A 19,207-nucleotide genomic window follows, 5' to 3' on the forward strand; every position below is an offset into this window, starting at 1 on the left:
GGTCGATCCGATTCACCAGGGAAATGGCTTCGTCAAGGGTCGAGGGTAAGTCATACGACACTAGCTCGTCCTTGATGTAGTCTGCCAGACTGTGAATGAAGGCGTTCACCACGGCTACCATGTTCCATGAACTGCGTCTGGCCAGGGTCCGGAACTCAATGGAGTAATCGGCGACAGTGCGATTGCCCTGTCTGATAGTCAGAAGTTCTTGGGATGCCTCCGCTGTTGTTGAGCCTAGGTCGAACACCTTGGTCATCTCCTTCGCAAACGCCTCGAAGCTGGCACAAGCTGGGGTCTGTTGCTCGAATTCCGCTGCCCCCCATAGACGAGCCAGTCAGGTGGGTGATGGTGAATCCAACTTTGGCTCCTTCTGAAGCAAAGGTCCTGGGTTGCAATGAGAAAAGGAGCCGGCAGTTGGTCAGGAAGGGCCGGACTTGGGTCGAGTCGCCATTGAAGCGCTCTAGATTGCCGATCTTTGGTTCTGGGGTGGAAGTTTCGGGAGATGGGGCTGGAGATACCTGGGCCAGAGCGTTGGGGGCTGGAGCGTTGGGGGCTGGTTGGGGTGGTGCAGTTGACAGAGTTCTCAGGTGTGTGAGTGCTTCAATCACCTCGGCCAGTTGCTGTTGCTGTAGCTGGAGTTGTTGTTGATGCTGATGACCGAGTTGAATCAACGACGCAACATCACCGGTCATCCGGGACACCTCCCCCTCGGCACGTTCCAGGCGGTCCATGGCTGATGGTTCGTGCGCTAGTTCCATGGTGGTCAGATCGTACTGTAATGTACGAGACAGGAGAACCAGATGCGTTTATCACGAACCCCAGAAGGGCTTTTATTGATCAGGGAAAAGGGGAGTTGGGAATGAAGGAATGAGGGTCCAGGGGGTCCAGGGGGTCCAGGGGTTCTCAGGGTTCGGGGTTCACCAGGGTTGTCAGGATTGCAGGGTCACAAGGGGTTAACAGGAGTGCAAGGTCACCTGGGATACGAGGGTTCCGGGGTCACCGTGGTTCCGGGTTGTCTGTGTGTGTGTTCCCCCGGGAGTGGAGCAGCGATGCCGAGAGCTGGAGAGTCCGGGGAGTCCTGGGGGAAACACACACAACAGAGCAGGTGAAGAGGAGCAGCAGTACAATGCAGGGGATATCCAAAATCGTAAACGTAAGACAGAAGGCTGGTCGATTTACCGGGGATGGTGAGCAGTCGGAGAGTTGAAGAGAAAAAGCGAGTCCGGGATCAGGAGTCAGAGTAAGCTGGAGCAGACGGGTTCTGAGGATGCTTGCAGACGATCTGACAAGAGATGACTGAAACAGGGAGCTTTATATACAGAGAGAGGTTAATGGTAAATGCAGTGCAACGGAGAGTTAACGAGGGTAAGTGGAGCAGAGCAGAGTGGAGACAGGTGAAGGTGATTAGGCAAAGCAGAGAGTGAAGTAGAGCAGAGTAGGATCAGGTGTACGTAATCAGGCAGAGTGGAGAGCAAGAGGTAGGACCAATTTGAGTGTTGTTATGGGGCAGGCAGAGAGAATTCATGACATTTTTAGATGTAATTTCCTGCATTTTAACGTCCTGTGTCCCATATCAGCTCTATACAGAACCCATACCTTTATCTCTAAATTCCAAAAAAAACGATTCTGTATTTCAAGGGGCTTGTGGGGGGCCAGAACCTTGCTGTCCAAGGGCCGCATCTGGCCCCAAGGCCCCATTTCAATAGCCCTGGCCTAACTCCTTTACACACTGTTATGTGTCTGGTCCAGTCCATGTGTCTACCCCATAACCTCATTACCTCCGCCAGTGTTGTCATGTCCGTCTGTCAGTTAAGGTAGACAACAAGTGTTGATGGATACATCTATGATATAGTATAGTATGTAGAAGTAGGCAGAGTACAGAGTATGTAGAAGTAGGCAGAGTACAGAGTATGATAGGGGTTAAAAATTCTTACAATGCCACAGTAAAGTACAGGTAAGTGTATTAGGCAAGCACACACACACACACACACACACACACACACACACACACACACACACACACACACACACACACACACACACACACACACACACACACACACACACACACAAAGAGGTTCCCCAGTAACTGGGCCAGCTCCGACAGATCACAGTCTTTGCTTGTGGTAAGCAGGAAAAACAAGTATGTCCAGTGGTCAAGGGTCAAAAGTTCCTTAGTGCAGTTATTGGACAGCGCACACACACACACACACACACACACACACACACACACACACACACACACACACACACACACACACACACACACACACACACACACACACACACACACACACACACACACACACACACACACACACACACACCAAGAGGTTTCCCGGGCTGGGCCAGCTCAGGCATCTCAGGCAGTCCAGTCCCCTATGATGATGTTCTTCTTAGTGTCCTTCTGTGTGTTGTTAAACAGCTGAATTGCCCATGGGACAAAGGACTTCCTTAGTCTGTCAGTCCTGCAGGTGAAAGCACAGAGTCTGTGGCTGAACAGACTCAGTTGGTTAGTGAAGGTGGCGTTAAGGGGGTGATGCTGATTGTCCATAATAGAGTCTAGTCTGCTCAGTGTTCTGCTCTCGGTTATTGAGGTGAGTGTCTCCAGTTCCATGCCCACCACTGATCCCGCCTTCCTCACCAGTCTGTCAAGGCGTCCAGCATCTCTCTTCCTGATGCTTCCTCCCCAGCATGTCGCAGCAAAGAAGAGCACGCTGGCCATGACAGACTGGTAGAACATAAGCAGAAGTCGGCTGCAGACATTGAAGGACCTCAGCCTTCTGAGGAAATAGAGCCTGCTTTGGCCTTTCCTGTAGAGTGCATCTGAGTTTGTGGACCAGTCCAGTTTATTGTCGAGGTGCACTCCTAGGTACTTGTAAGTGCTGACAGTCTCCATATAATTAATATAATACATAGCCTACAATATGGCACACATAGCCTATCATCTCTGAGTTAATTGTTCTCCGAGTGTTTGCCCTGTCAACCAAATCAGCTTTTGCAGAGTTATTGTTCTCCTAGTGTTTCCCTGTTCAGTTGAAGTTCACAAAGGGTGGAGATATAACGGTGAACAGTGGTTAACAGTGAACAGACAGCGCAAAGGAGAGAAAGGTGTCCAGTTCACTACATTTAAGGTTAATCAAAGTTGTGTTGCGACAGTCACAAAGCCAGACAATGCGCAATGCGCGGATCTGCTGTGCCTGCATGCCTGAAACATACTTGCGAGCCAAAAGCGCCATAACATCGTAATAATGTCATATATTACACTTTCCTACACGATACCCTGTGAAGCGACCTTGGGTGTTTTGAAAGCCGCTATATAAAACGAATGTATTATTATTATTAAATATGTCACGCATATCGTCGTAGCTTTTGCGGAGTTAATTGTTCTCTGAGTGTTTTCCCTGTCAACCAAATCAGCTTTCTCTCGTCTGTCCAGTTGAAGTTTGCACGAAGCAAGGGTGGAAAAATTAACAACATTGATGAACAGACAGCGCCAAAGAGGTAAATGCATTCAGTTCATTACATTTACCTACGGTTAATCAAAATTGTGTTGTGAACGTGTGTGGCAGTGATCCCAAAGAGTTCTCAAAGGGTTGACCACAGCAGTCATCATTCATGTGAAAAAGTTGCGACGATATGCGTGACATATATGACATTATTACGTTAGGTTATGGCGCTATTTCTGCATGCCACATCAGCATTATTCGGCTACTGTAGGCAAATGTTTGTGAAAGGTGCTAGCAGACGTCTATATTCAACCGACCTCTACCTCTATCTGTCATATCACCATGGAACACCTCCCTGGTTTTGGATGCGTTGCGCATGGCCCCATTTGAACCGTAATTGGTGGACGTGGACCTGAAGTGTCTTTCCATTAAGATTATACTATCCCTCGCTCTGACCACTAACCTACCCTACCAAGCCAAGTCGGGTGAGTTATGTTACATGTGCTGTCTATCAACCCAGACAGCGCACAATTTTCCCCAAATGGCACCATGGTCACCTTGCACCTCGATCACATACGGACTGGTCACATATGGACTGACGCGCCGTGAGAGACAGGGGGTAGCCTATAAAACACTCCGTTATCCAAACTCCCTTCCTCGACTTGCGCTTGTGGAATGGCCCTTCGCAGACGCCTCCGTGGAGAAAACAGTTTCCACGCTGCCAGCCTAGGCACAACAATTTGATGGACATTTGCTCATTCAACATCCCATTGAAAATGACGCCTTGTGACATCATCACGAGGCTAGCGCTTCCACTAGACCATGGGAAGGCTAATGTAGCGTGAGGAATAAAGAAAACCAATAAACTCAAATTACTGTTAATATTTCGTTTTGGTTTCCCTGTTTATTATTTGTTCTGTTTTGGGTTAAAAAACGTAAAACAAGCATCAATCCCCAGTTTTTTGGTCATACAAAAAAACAGGAAAACGAAATATTGCATAATTTTTTTGTTTTTCCGTTTGCCAGATTGAATGGAATAGTTGAATGATCGGATGATACACGGGTCCGTGTAACGCTTTGCAGTGCTTTGATCCATTTTCGGAATTCACATGAAATAGATGAAAAATGGGTTTAAAACTTCTGGAAGTCAATTTTCCAATTTGTCTTTTCAATTTACCTTAGGCTAAGGCCCGCCCTAAAGTGCTTTTTGACCAATCACAGCGCAGCAAAAGGACGACCTCGGACAAAACTCGGACAGTTTTGATGGCGCTCCATTGAACTCAGTGCTGAAATCGCATGTTTTCAAGTAGGGTTTAGCAAGATGGTCGTATTATTATTAAAATATGATTGGAAATTTTACCTGGGGTATTTGTGACATAGGTGCAAGTTTCCCCAAGATGTAACGGGAGGTAATCGCTTTCCTCTTTACCTAAAACCGGGCTAATATTACTAGCAATTGAATAATCTATCTTGAAGGGTCTCGGCATCCTTACTCGACTAGAAAGTGCACGGATCAACAAACATACTTTGTGTGCTCCAATCATGCCACCATCTCACTCATGTAACTTTTCAGTAAGGTTGTAAGCAAAACACAAACCTATTTCAGGATAGGATTTTGGTTTTCTGACCTAAATTAATGAATAAACAGCGCTAGCAAAGTTAACTGTCTGTCACGTCAGGATTGTTTTGACTAGCAGCCGACGCATCAGCAGCCGACACATCAGCAGCCGACGTTATTTTCTTGAGCTACTGAAGACAAAAAGCAAACGTTAATGTTACATATTGATGTGGTAGCTTTGAAGATGATAACATCCATCACGTTGGGTGATTTCGTCCAACAACTACAGTTTGAGCCAGGGACATAGGCTATGCGAGTTAGCTTACCATGGTGCCACTGGTTACAATATGCCTATCGATACCAGAGTGAGAATTTGAGATCTCGCAACAGCTAAACAACTGTGATGCATGACAGTTCAGGAAATAAAAATTATGAATGGAGGAGTGCTTTTTTTCTTCTTAGGAGTGAACAACTGCTGCGATAGGCAGTCATTGCATTAATCACGTTGATATCACAGCATAGAAAGTTTATCTGTCCGACCTAGCAACTGTAACCCAAGAGGGCGGGGCTTAGCCAAAGGCGAATTCACCAGACAACTCAGAAAACAGAAAATTGACGTTTGTGAATTTCATTTTAATTTGTCGGTGGCCTTTGAAAGAGCAAATATGTGAATTTGAAACCAAAGTAAAATGAGTCAATATTTCAATTTTCAATTTCTGCGTGGTGGTTGCACTGAACCATTCGCGCGGGAACCGGGGGATGTATTGGCTCAAGTAGCGCCAGATGTGTTGTGCGTAATGCCTACAAATGAAATGGATGGCAAGTCAGCTTGAGAGAGATGTACAGATCTGACAGAACAACTGGCTCAGCTGTAGGCCAACCTGCAAACTTTCACCTCCCCTGGCAACCGTTGGGACGAAAGTGATTTCATGGACAGGGGGAGAAAATGACCTGCATAGTTTGCACTTGCATGCAGGCTACTCTGATTAATGCGCACCACAGACTCATTGACTCCGCTGACTAGCCTACTATTCTTAATATGACCCTGTCTAAATTTCCATCGGCTATTAAGGCATAAACGTTTCATATTGTTTATGTTAGCCTAAGCGTGGATAGGCCTATTTCCCAGCCAATGTGATCTCATTTCTCAGTTGGCACCACACTGCAACATGGTTCGTGAGTGGATTATTCCTAAACGCCATCTCATCTGCAAAACTTATGTTAGCCTATTTGTAACATTATCTTGACATTTCACAAAAATAAGGCAGGCTTGAAATGTATAGCCTATGGGTGTAGCAAGGCAAGCGACAGTGCCTTTGCACGAGCGCGTCATTTCAGTTCAGGAAAGTTTGAAACGCAACATTATAACGCCAATGTAGCCCACAGTCTGCTGTCAAGTGCAGCAACTGATTTTTTCTATAGGCATAATATATGATTGTCTGAATTCTTAGGGGAGTTGGCCCATATGCAAACGGAGTTACCGACCACTGAGATACAGTAGACCTAGGCTATGCGTGCCATGGGCTGCCCTCTGGGTTCGGAGTTGGGCTCTAAGTCTCTGGCTGGTGTGTTGTCAGGGGAGGTGAAAGCATGTTATTCAAAAATTTGCAGATTGGCTACGACTAGCTGAGCCTGTCATTCTGTCAGATCTGTAGGCATACGTCTCAAGCTGACTTGCCATCCATTTCATTTGTAGGCAAAACACATCTGGCGCTAGGCCTACTTGAGCCAATACATCCCCCTGTCCCCGCGCGAATGGGTCAGTCCAACCACCACGCAGAAATAGAAAATTGAAATATTGACTCATTTTACTTTGGTTTCAAATTGACCTATTTTCTCTTTCGAAAGCCACCAACAAATGACAATGAAATGAACAAACGGTCCGTGTATATTTTTGTTCATTCATTTTTCTATTTTGGATATCACACGAGAAAGGAATAAGTACTCGTTTATGATGATTTACGCTTGAATATCACGTGTGAAATGTAACCAAGCGCCATGTTTTGATATTTTGTAGGTACTGAAAATTAAACGCTGAATCTTAGAAAAGAGAGAAAAGCAATAAAGAAAAAAGTCCTTCTGAACTGCGTCTTTTGTTTATTCAGAATTTGGGTGACCTGAGAGTAAATCCTGGAAGGCTGATTGAGCCTTCATTACATGGTTTCTTTGGAGGCAAACGGACTTTGCAGGCATTGTTGATGCAATATTCAGAACGTTGCTACACTTCAAAGATGTGGTCGATCTGTGATGACTGCGAGGAATTTGTGTCATGAGATGGTTGCGTATCCATATCAAGCAAGCGCCACACGCATGTGCATACGCGCCACCACCATTGAGTAGGGCGTCCTAGAGGGGGGTAGAAGAATGATTTACTGTCTATTTTTTGACTTAAACTTATCGACCAATTTAACCTTCGCAACGACATTTCATGTGCTTAGGCCTGGTCTTAAGACTTGATTGTATTTGGCCATATAGCCCATTATAGCGTCCTAATCCAACAGAAGTGCAGCTGTGCTACCAGGACAGATATCTTCGACGGGAAGGGATAGACCAACTGTCATTGAGAACATTGACAGTTCTTACGATCAGCATCAGTTTCCCAGTTCATCTCCAGCCTTTAGTGATATTGTTGGAAAGCAATATGTCCGGGTAGATAGGCCTACACCTAATGTTCCAAATACACCAAAGTGAAATGTGTATTCAACGTGCATAAAACTTGGTATGGAGAGCGCTTCCCCTCATTACACTTGCCAGAATGCAACAGTTTGCGCGAGAACACTGCTTTGGACCGTTTGCTCCCTAATGAATATTACTACATGTGAAAGGGTATAATAGGTTATTGATTCCAGAGACTTTAGCCTTTATTTAGCCTATAAAGTTGAGTCCATAACATAAAGGGAATTTTATCTCTATTTTATAAGGCGGACGCACGCGCCAATACAGGCCTAACCATCACGTGTGCTGCGCATAGGCCTACTAGCCTGCACACACAAAAATGTTTTTCAAAAAATTATTTTTCTGTTGTATTTCTGGCTCCAGCTACTGTTATGTGTGTCGTTTGGTCGCTAGCTAGACCTTTTCTGATGCGACTCAGACGGCAAACTTCAAACTCCGGGTAAACGAAGGGGGAGGGGTCAGTCAAATGAAATTCAATAAATGAATAGTTAAATATCACAAATTGAAAAACGATCAAAAATGTTGTCATTTTTTATAATGCTATTATGGTATGAAGTAACACATGCAGAAAACAAAATACTGCCATTTCTGCTTGTATTGCTTTAATCCAAACAAGAAGTTGCACCCTTTTTTGAATTTCATATTTCATTCCAAAATAGAATAATGAATGAACGAAAAAGTACACGAACCACAAACAATGCCAATTTTCTGTTTTCTGAGTTGTTTGGAAAATTGAAAATTGAAGTTTTGAACCCATTTTTCATCTTTTTCATGTGAATTCTGAAAATGGATCAAAGCACTGCAAAGCATTACACGGACCATACACGGACTGGACTGGACCCAAAAAACATGTCAACATCTAACAATATCTATCATCAAAACATGCACATATACACACCATTATTTCATACCAGAACTCTTTCAATAACCACTCCCCCTACACACACACACACACACACACACACACACACACACACACACACACACACACACACACACACACACACACACACACACACACACACACACACACACACACACACACACACACACACTAATTTAATAATTTATTTCATAATACTGAGTATACAGCCTAAAAACATTAAAATTGGATCCCCCTCCCCTACTCATGAACGTGTTCATATTTTGAGCGAACGTGAACAAGATTTACAAGATGATGAACAAACTATGAATGCGTTCATTCTGGAGCCCGTGAACATTCCGTTCATTCCGTAGTTACCAGATATCATTAATATTCCTGCAGAAACCGCGACTAAACACAGTGTCAGAAAGTCTAGGAGTATTTTGTCTTATCCATTCTCTTTGACAGCGTTTCAGACTGTTTCGTCTCGTGCAACGAGGCGGGAACCATCAAACAGCAGGCATACAATCAGAGCGGCCAGCAACCTACCAGCAGTGTTACACAGCGAGTTTTCTGATTCCCGATGATTTTTTAGATAAACGCTTCTAGCGACCGTCTTCTGGGCGTTTTGAATAAGTGTGGCGTGCTCTAGCTCCACTATTTAAGTTAACATGTGTCGCGCAGCCGCAACAATAAGAGAAAGCTGTCTGCTGGCACGTTGCAAGATGGCAAATTTTGCGCATGAGACAACAGTGCTGGAAAACGTTACAGAATCCACGCACCTGTGTTAAGTCCAGTCCATACAGAAAAAAGTGAAATTGCTAAGCTGGTACACACAGTGTCTAAGGAACAAACACTGTGAAGGACTACTATCTAAGCCTACTAATGATACACCACTCCTCTTAATGCAAAACTATCTAAACTAAATAAAACTATACAGTAGCCTAATATCCAACAATGTCATTGTTAAAACTAATGAAATATGGGCTTTGTCAATTAATCAAATTGTCTTTTTTTTCAAATGGGGGGGAAACGGCTGAACTAGGCCAAGTTCATTTTAGTCCGGGAGCCGTGGGGTTGAACCCAGATTTCTTTGATAAAGTTCTTTTTTTTGCTTTATCTGATAGATTTTAGACAAGTCTTCAAGATTTCAGACGATGCCCGGTGATATCACTTGAGCATTTCCAGATTTTGAGCCTTTATTGTCCCATAAATGCAAATTATGACAAAAAACTAAAGACACCTAATATTACTGTGAATAATGTTACAAAATGTACCAAATTGCTTATATTACCTGAAAAACATTCACATTGGACTGCCTTAACACTGCCCTTATTGAAACAAACCCAATATGGGGTAATAATTAACCCTTTCATAACAGCAATCCCACAAATAAGGCGAGACACTGTAGGTGAATTGGGTTTTTTTTTTAACTTGCAGATGTCAATATGAAACTTTATCAGATGATTACTCGTATGAATTGGAGAAAAAAATGTATTACAAGTTTTCTATATTTTATGTTTAAATATGCTAATTAGGCTATTATCTAATTAAATATGCTCTAATTTGCATATATTTTGATGCAATGAATCTGACCACCTGAAAATGCCAGCTTCAAAATTCCTTTTTTATTGTGTTAATATCGTACATACAAGAATATTTACTGTGGTTAATTGTGGCTATCTCCTTTTGTTATCCAGGCGATTTCTGCCTATTTTTATGCATTTAGTTATATAAATCAGGTCATGAATGACAAATCAACAAATGCCTCAGTAAAAACATTCACAACATTGCTTAGAATAAGACTGTAAAGTATGGAACGGATTGTCCATTATGAGATCCTGCATAACATCACATCAAATAGCCAACATAAAAGAAAAAAAAAAGAACAACAGAGTGTGGGGGTAACTGGTGAGCAGTCGTTGGCTGTTCCAAAAGATGAGTAAAGAAATGACATACGTACATCCAGTGTATCCAGACTGGTATTGAATGATCACTTAAATCCATAAAGCCATCAAATAAGATCTGTACATGCATTTAAATTTACACAGAAAGACCTATATACACTGCAACATACAGTACCGCACGCTCAGAGACAGAGAGAGAGAGAGAGAGAGAGAGAGAGAGAGAGAGAGAGAGAGAGAGAGAGAGAGAGAGAGAGAGAGAGAGGGGTCTAAACATAGGAAAACAGCTATACATTATATATACAGTTGAGTCAGAAAATTAAGTCAATCCAGTGTATCCTGACTGGTATTAAATGATCACTTAAAAGTCCATGAAGCCATCAAATAAGACATGTACATGCATTTAAATTCGCACAGAAAGACCTGTCTACACCTATACAACATACAGAGTCCTAACACCTAAAACACCTATCACTGATTCTTGAGAAAGTGGCTAAAACAGGTTGTAATGTTGACAGAAAAAAACAAAGTGAATTACAAAATTATATAGGCCAATCTCCCCATTATGTATTTTTTTCAGAAATCAGGCTTTTCTCCGATCATACCTTGTTTTTTGTCAACACCGTCAGACACAATTAAAAGTTATTAAAATTGTATTGATTTGGTTGCATATGTATCTGGAGTTTTTAAGTGATTATGTGTATTTTTTGGTTCACACATATGCCTTTAAATGTTGAAAATTCACTTTTGTTCTATTTTAATACTGTTTCATGTGTTCTAATTTTAAAATATGTACCGTCATACGATGCTTACTTAACGCCTAAATAGAACAAACAATTTTGTGTAATTTCACAAATATTCGTGTAGGCTTAAATTGGCTATTACTTTGATATTTCAACAACTCCTAAGGAAAATGTTGTAAGCACATTCATTTAAAATGTCCAAAACTCCTTCTTACGGTGGTGACTTAAGAACTGACGGTGGTGACAGTAATCTGAGAGTGGTGAAAGTGGCCTAATTAGTACCTGCATTTAGCAAAATAAATAGCCCTCTCAAGTCAATGGCATCTTGCATAAACACTTTATTTTTGTGTGTGCACAGCATGTGTTTTTACTTCATTAGTTAGCAAGTAAGCAGGAAGTAAGCCACTGGTTGTTGAAAATGTGGTAAAAACAGCTTTTAAGTTGTTCAAATCCAAAATATAGAGGTGTATTATCATACATGTAGGTCTTGGCTGTGCAGTGAATGCATTGGCCAAGCTCCCCATGTTTAACATTTTTCATAAAATGGGCTCTTTCTTGTTTTGTCAACAGCGGCAGACAGAATTAGAAGTAAAAAACACATGTTTACTGTATTAAAGTGAATTACTTTAACAATTCAACATAACTGTAGATACTTATTGTACGCATATTCTTAAAACATGTCAAAAACACTTAAAACATGTGTTTTTTGGTGAACTCCATCAGATGTCACCACCGTCAGGTTTTCTGACAAAAAAAACCTCCAAATGCACCTCAGTGGTGGCTAGAGTATCATTTTGGATCACAATTATTACTAACATGCCTAGTAATGTTTCATTAACCAGCACAATTTAGTAAAATATGGAACAACATGATGAGCAGAACAAAATCTGACGGTGGTGACATCTGACGGTGTGAGACAAAAAAACACTCTTTTAAATATTATGCATTGTTTGTTCACATTAGCCATTTCATTTTCGCTCTGTTTCTTGGGTGCTTCATACCTTTTCTGAAAAAAATTATGTTTATTAACATTAATGTAATACAATACTATTAAAACCCCCGACGGTGTTGACAGTTTATGGTTGGGACAGTACCAGTGTCCAAACCAATTAACAAATTGAGGACAAAATAATAAACTTACAGGAGCTTCAGTGATGGTGAAGTAGGCAGTAGAGCTAAAGGTTTGAAAAGGGGTCCTCAGTAATGAAAATTACCTTGTGCATACCTGATTTTATTGTCTTTTAGAAAATATCTGACGGTGGTGACCAATATGCTGGACACATTTTGAGCAATCAGTAAATAATAGTAAGTATTGTTTTACATCCACTATGTGCACATCTGTAGAACCACTTTAATATGGTCTTCCACATCATGGTGATATTGTTCAATTCTGTTAGTGATTTTTGTATTTTAAGTCAATTGAAATGATGATGCCAGTCCTTGGGACAGGCATTTTTACAGGGTGTGGACAGGTTTATAGCCATGAAAAGTAATAAAATTACACTTAAATATTTTATAACTGTGTATTCGTGTGACAGACCCCTTGGCCATTACCTGGGTTCATTTTGTTTGTGAAAATGTAGTTGATTTCCAACAGAATTAATATTTTACTGCAGGGACATGTTTTTGCCAAACTTTCAAGAATCAGTGCTATACATTATATGCACACGCGCACACACACACACACACACGCGCACACACACACACACACACACACACACTGGAAAACTTATTGGTATCAGTGCTTTGTTGCATGGGTCTTTCTTCCATCCAAATGCTTCAGGAGATAGTTCAGGTGGAGTGTGAACCAATGTCCTCCACAATATTGCTTGAAAATGAGCCCTTTTCACATTCTCAAGAAATGCCTCTGTTGTTGGTGGAAGAGCAGCCAGGTTAGGTGAAGATAAATGACCTTTCCCATTCTTTTTCCCCCATAGCACCAACCTTGTATGTGACATGCTGATACTGTCTGGAATGCCATAACATGCCGACACAAAGTTGGTGGCCTCACTGGAAAGTTGATTGAATGGTGCCAGCACATTACCAATTGATGTCAAGTGATATCCAGCTTTTAGGGTCTTGATAACAGAGCCTTTACCAATACCAAAATAGGATGCCGCAGTGTCACACCCTGATATGGCATGGGCTGGTAAAAGGTCAATTACAATGTCATTTTGTGGATTTACATTTTTAATTTTATCTCTTTCCATGTTAATACGACCACAACTGAAATTATGTACTTTGTAGGCAAACAAATAATCAGCCAAAAATTCTGTAATTATTACTTACAATTTTTATTTTGTGTTACAACAGCACAGGAAGAGTAAATAGCAATGTATGAAAAGGTGAAATTCTGTGTTGAATTAGTAATGCTTTCTGGGTATGTCTAAGCTGACACCACCAATATTCGCCTAAATGTTACATATTTCTGCTTGACAAACAGCTAGTTATGTAATTGTCTAAAATTTATTTGGTACGAGGACACTTTCTCCACTTTGATGTGGCAGGCCTACCACCCAGAATGCTCTAAGGTTAATCATAGTGCAGTTATGAAGCTGTCAAAGGCTTGTGGGCTATGGCTGCAGCGAAATCAACATGAAAGGGTTAATATCTGAAATTGGCACATCACCCACTCTTATCCTGATGGGTAAGTGTTGGACAACTACAAACAGCAAAACCAAACAACCCACTATGAGATATAAAGCCACGTTTGGCGAAATGTTGGCGTTTGTGTCTCCGACTTGGAAAATCAGGCTTTTTGGGTGAATGCCCCGCCCCCAAACATGCATGACCCCACCCCCACTGATGTCCATACCTCACCACCTGTTCTTATACACATCCCACCATGTAAACAAACACAAAATAAGTATGGTATAGGGTATTTGGTCAGTATAACATGAATTGGGAGCCAAAGACTGTTGTAATCTATGGCTGCAGCACATCAAGCATAAAAGGCTCAATATCTGAAAATGCTCAAGGGATATCACCGGGCATCGTCTGGAATCTTAATAGGTACACCTTAGGCAACCACAAACTGCAAAGAAAAAAACTTTATCAGACGAAACTGGGTTCGGCTGATATTTGGCTTTTGGCTGCCGGACTATTTTGTGAACTATGAAGAAACTAGTTCATATTCTGAGAGCTGTGAACTGAACTATGAACTAGTTCTGGTAGAAAATTCACTTTCCCAACACTGGCCATATCTAATAATAGAATCAATTGAAGCGCTGTAAAAAGCCATCTGCCATCATTATGTCTTTGTCGATCCCACACTCTCCCACACTCTCAGCCTTCTCAAAAACTGATGATCCTTGAACATAAAAACTCAAACTGCTGGCCCCATTTTAGGTCAGAGTCGAATAAAACACCTAGATATTTGTATGAGGCCACCGCCTCCCCATTCAATGTCACCAAAGTGTGGTTTCCTATAGATCTTGGGTGAAATATTATTTCTTTTGTTTTAGTAGCATTTAAGACCAGTTTGTTAGACTCACACCACCTCACCACCCTGTCTATTTCTGCCTGATAGCCAGATGTATCAGAGTCCTGCATTAAAGGGCCATTTCCTGCACAGTGTCCCTTTAAAAGACTGTTCTGATGGTAATTTCTGCATTCATTGGTATACAAGGTAAACAATAACGGAGAACTCCTTGTGGGACTCCTGTATTGATTGTCAAAGAGTCTGATAATGTGGAGTTAATCCTTACTTGCCGTGTTCTCCTAGTGAGGAAGGCCACATACCATTTAATCATTGCTGGGTTCACCTCCATTCGTTTTAATGTATCCAACAAAAACTTTGGTATAATGGTATTAAAACTAAAATCCATAAAAAGCAATCTGGCGTATACCCTGCCATTTTCCAAATGCTTGAGAATAAGATGGGTTGTAGTGCATAAAGCATCCCCAGTGCTTCTCCTATCTTTGTATGCAAGTTGGTTGGGATCAAGGAGATTTTCTACTTGTGCTCTTAATTTGCCCAACATCACATGCTCAAAAGATTTCATTATTACTGAAGTTAGTGGTACTGGTCTAAAATCATTGTTTTCTCTGAGGGCCAAAACATACCAAGGCGGAACGGAACGGTCGCAGGACGGACGCGGTCTTTCTGCTTAGTTTTGGCCGGCGTGCTTTTCTCTGCCTTGCACACTGACAGCGTCGGCGTGCGCGGCCAGTCCTGTTCAAAACCCTCCCCACAGCTAAAGCTAGCGTGCTACTTTGCCATTCATTTGAATGAGACACCGCCGGTTGCCGGCGTGAAAAATACGCTGGAGTTCTATTTTCCAAATGCAGCGCGGCGCGGAGCCGGCTCCCGCGCCGCTGACGCCCGACTACCGCCGGTTGGTGTGTAAGGACAGATAGGTTTCAATGTATTTTCACCGACGCCGGTAAAAAACGCGGCCGTTCCGCGACGCTTTACCGCCTTGGTGTGTAAGACCCCCTAGGCAGGGATTTTTTGTAACAGGGATATTATAGATATTTTCCCCTCAGTGAGTATGGTGTGTGTATCAACAGAGAGCTGAAACACCGGGCACCAAGCTGCCAAAAGTTCCCAAGCAAAATCGTATAAAATTAGTGGGGAGATCCTGTCTGGTCCATTAGCTTTCCTAATGTGCAAGGCCCTAAAAGCTTTCATTACAGTAGATGTGTCAATGATAATCCTGTCATCAACACCACAGACCACATTTACTGGTAAGACCCCTTTACCAGTAAGCACATTTACTGGTAAGGGTGTGTGGCGGAGCTATGGTGTAAAATGTATTAATTCCTCCTTTTATTGCCAGTCCCAAAATAGTCAAAATGCAGTAATGACTGCCATGTCCAAGAGATGGTGAAACATTGTTAATAATCATCTACACTACTTGATATATATACTGTAACATACTGTATGTATTAGCATTTGTATTTTGTCATCAATTTTCAAAACTGGTCAATTTATTTTAATCCTAGAACATTTAACTATGCATTGGATGGCACTATCTAATGCCTGGTTATGAGTTTGAGGATTAAAAACAATTTTGTGGGTCAACACTGCTCCAGTAAAGAAACACAGATTTAAAGCATCAGCACAATTAGCATGTCAGACCATTGTTTTGGGTGTTTTAACCTCTTCTAAGCTACTTTAGATACCTTTAAATGCTTTATTGTACCTGTCGTCATTTTCTGGCACAGGTGCTGAAATACAATACGAACATTATTACTGCGGCCACCTTACCAATTACTAATTACTGCAAAAAGGATTTGTTCAGTTAAATTGAGTGTCTAGTGTCTCGAGTGTTTAGTTTCTGTGACCAGGGGGCCTGTACTAAGAAGCAGGTTCAGGAGTAAACCATGTTTAAGAAGTAAGCAGTTGTACGAATTGTGTTCACAGGTGGAAGATAGATAGGAAGATAGAGATTTGTCAATCATGTTCAGAGCTTACTGAGGATACTCAGGTCATTACAACGATACAGCTTAATCAGTCATATCATCGGAGAAAGGCACATTTCCTGCCCTCCAAGTGTCTGTAAGGTAGTTTTATTGAACTTGTCTTGTCAGTTTATTGGCTGTCCTGATCGGGTGATCCTGACAGAAGCTACAGAGTACCTTCAGAGACTTTCATGATACATTTGTAGCATACCTTAACAATGGCTTAGTGTGTCTGAATGTACTCTGCAGCCCCTGTGTTCTGTTTGTATCAAAAGAGGAATGTTCTTAGGTCTCCCGATAAGGGCACACAAGCTAATGGTCTTTCTATGTAATATCAGCTTCTTAGTATAGGTTTCAGTACAGCTGAAAGTATAGAAACCTGAAAGTGTGTGTGTGTGTGTGTGTGTGTGTGTGTGTGTGTGTGTGTGTGTGTGTGTGTGTGTGTGTGTGTGTGTGTGTGTGTGTGTGTGTGTGTGTGTGTGTGTGTGTGTGTGTGTGTGTGTGTGTGTGTGTGTGTGTACTCTAGCCCCAAGTGAGTGTAAGGACGCCTCTTGGGGTCTGAGTTAAAAAAAAAAAAAAGCAAACATGCAACAAACTTTCACGCCACACTCTCATTCTTTCTTGGATTTTTCAATAAAGAAGTCCAATAAAAGTGGTTCCTCATTTTTTTGGGCTATTTTGTTTTCTCTTTAACCCATTCTGTCCTGGAGACACACATACACTGCATTCAGGTTCTTGAGAGTTTAGCTGTTTTATTATAAATCTGGGTAAGTTAGAGCTGAATGAACACATTCTAAGGTAAAACGAGGGTCATATCTTTTAAATGCAACTCATTTCATGTTTGTATGTGCTTCGGAGGCTGAGATATTTAGGATTTAATAGGCAGAGGGCACCCTTTCCCAAAAAGGGCTTAGGACAAAATGGGTTAAGTCACTTTGCATTTAAAAGAAACAACTCCACCATAAGGTACAAAAGAATGAGAGTGTGGCCCTTTCAAGTTTGCTATTGAGAACATTCCAGTAATTGGTGTAATTAAATATCTCTGAACGAAAAAGGAATTGTTCAGTTAAATTGAGTGTCTAGTGTCTCGAGTGTTTAGTTTCTGTGACCAGGGGGCCTGTACTAAGAAGCTGGTTCAGGAGTAAACCTGGTTAAGAGGTAAATCATAATAGGAGAGCCTGGACTCTTGAATCAGCTTCTTAGTATAGGTTTCAGTACAGCTGAGAGTGTAGAAACCTGAAAGTGTGTGTGTGTGTGTGTGTGTGCGTGCGTGCGTGCGTGTGTGTGTGTGTGTGTGTGTGTGTGTGTGTGCGTGCGTGCGTGTGTGTGTGTGTGTGTGTGTGTGTGTGTGTGTGTGTGTGTGTGTGTGTGTGTGTATCTGGCCTTGTTGTATAGTTTCACGGTGCCCCAAAGCCATATGAGGACATGTTGAAGTATCTGAACATCATCTTCACCTCACTCTTTACTCTGGAGTGCATCATCAAGATGATCGCCTTTGGGCCGTTGGTGAGTGAATTATCATACTGTATGTACAAGTGACGGCTTGGATGTGTGTGTACAAGGATACAGTGATGTGTATTTGTCACATCAGTAGGATAGGCATGGCGCAGTACACAAAAGTTACTATTAGGGTATGTAACTTGGTTCAGACCCTATGGTGCAGTGTAGGATTAAAAAATGAACAGAACAAAAACAAAAAGGCCATGCTTAAAGGCTATTTTTAATGGTCAAATCACCTGAGGTAGTTGCAACATCCTGAGATGAAACACTAAGTAAGCACGTGTACCAACGGGCCAGCTACAGTGGTACATCAGTGCATTGTTGCCAAATTGCCACTTTAGTTGCCTTATATTACGACTTTCATTTTTTTGTCATCAACATGCTGCATCTCAGTAAACATAACCTATATCACAAGTCTCACGCAAACATTGGGGAACAAGGTTTTAACTTTTGCATCTTGCAGTAACAGCTTGAACCTGTTAGCACATTTAATGTTCATTCATGCTGTTTTTGGAATTTTGGCGATAGAGTGCAACAATCTAGAGGTTTTTTTTTCTTTTTGAGCAGCCACAGCATATTTTGTGTTAGGCCTACAGATGTACAGCAGGGCTTGTGTAAAAGCTGAGCATCTCAGCTTTACAAACATGTAGGTGTAAGTTAAACCACTTATTTGTTGGCCATTTGGTTCCGAAGTTAGCCCAAGCTAAGTGAGGGTAAATGTATCTAAAAATAGCCACTTTTTTATAGAAACGGAGATATAGATATATATTTTGTTACATATGCGCTGTTTGACTGCGAGTTCAAATTGAGGAACTAAAGCGGCGACGGCGTACACACATTACTAGCTTCTCGCCTACTCGCCACTCTTTCATGGATCGTTCGCTGAAAGTTCCCGCGACTTTAACTGCCAATGTACAGGCGAGTACCGAACTCTGCTTTCCAATTGGTTACTCGCTTACTTGCCCCGCTCGAAGTTAAAATATTTTCAACTCGGGATCCGTCCACATCCGTCCGCTTGTACATTACTCGCCTGAGACTCGCTGGAACACACTGACATTCTATTGACTTCATTCGCTGAGCGAGTACCTAGTAGCGACGTGTGTGTACGG

At 41.9% G+C, this 19,207-nt stretch overlaps 1 protein-coding gene across 2 annotated transcripts in view; it reads left to right on the plus strand.

The window, feature by feature from the left end:
• The window catches only part of cacna1bb (calcium channel, voltage-dependent, N type, alpha 1B subunit, b), a 400,044-nt gene that overhangs the window by 250,609 nt on the left and 130,228 nt on the right, over positions 1-19,207 (plus strand). For both annotated transcript variants that reach the window (XM_063211051.1, XM_063211050.1), the window contains exon 34: positions 17,994-18,104. In XM_063211051.1, coding sequence (XP_063067121.1) covers positions 17,994-18,104 — 111 coding nt within the window. The remainder of the gene's footprint in view (positions 1-17,993; positions 18,105-19,207) is intronic.

The sequence above is a fragment of the Engraulis encrasicolus genome, chromosome 11 (genome assembly GCF_034702125.1).
Source record: "Engraulis encrasicolus isolate BLACKSEA-1 chromosome 11, IST_EnEncr_1.0, whole genome shotgun sequence".
Lineage (NCBI taxonomy): Eukaryota > Metazoa > Chordata > Actinopteri > Clupeiformes > Engraulidae > Engraulis > Engraulis encrasicolus.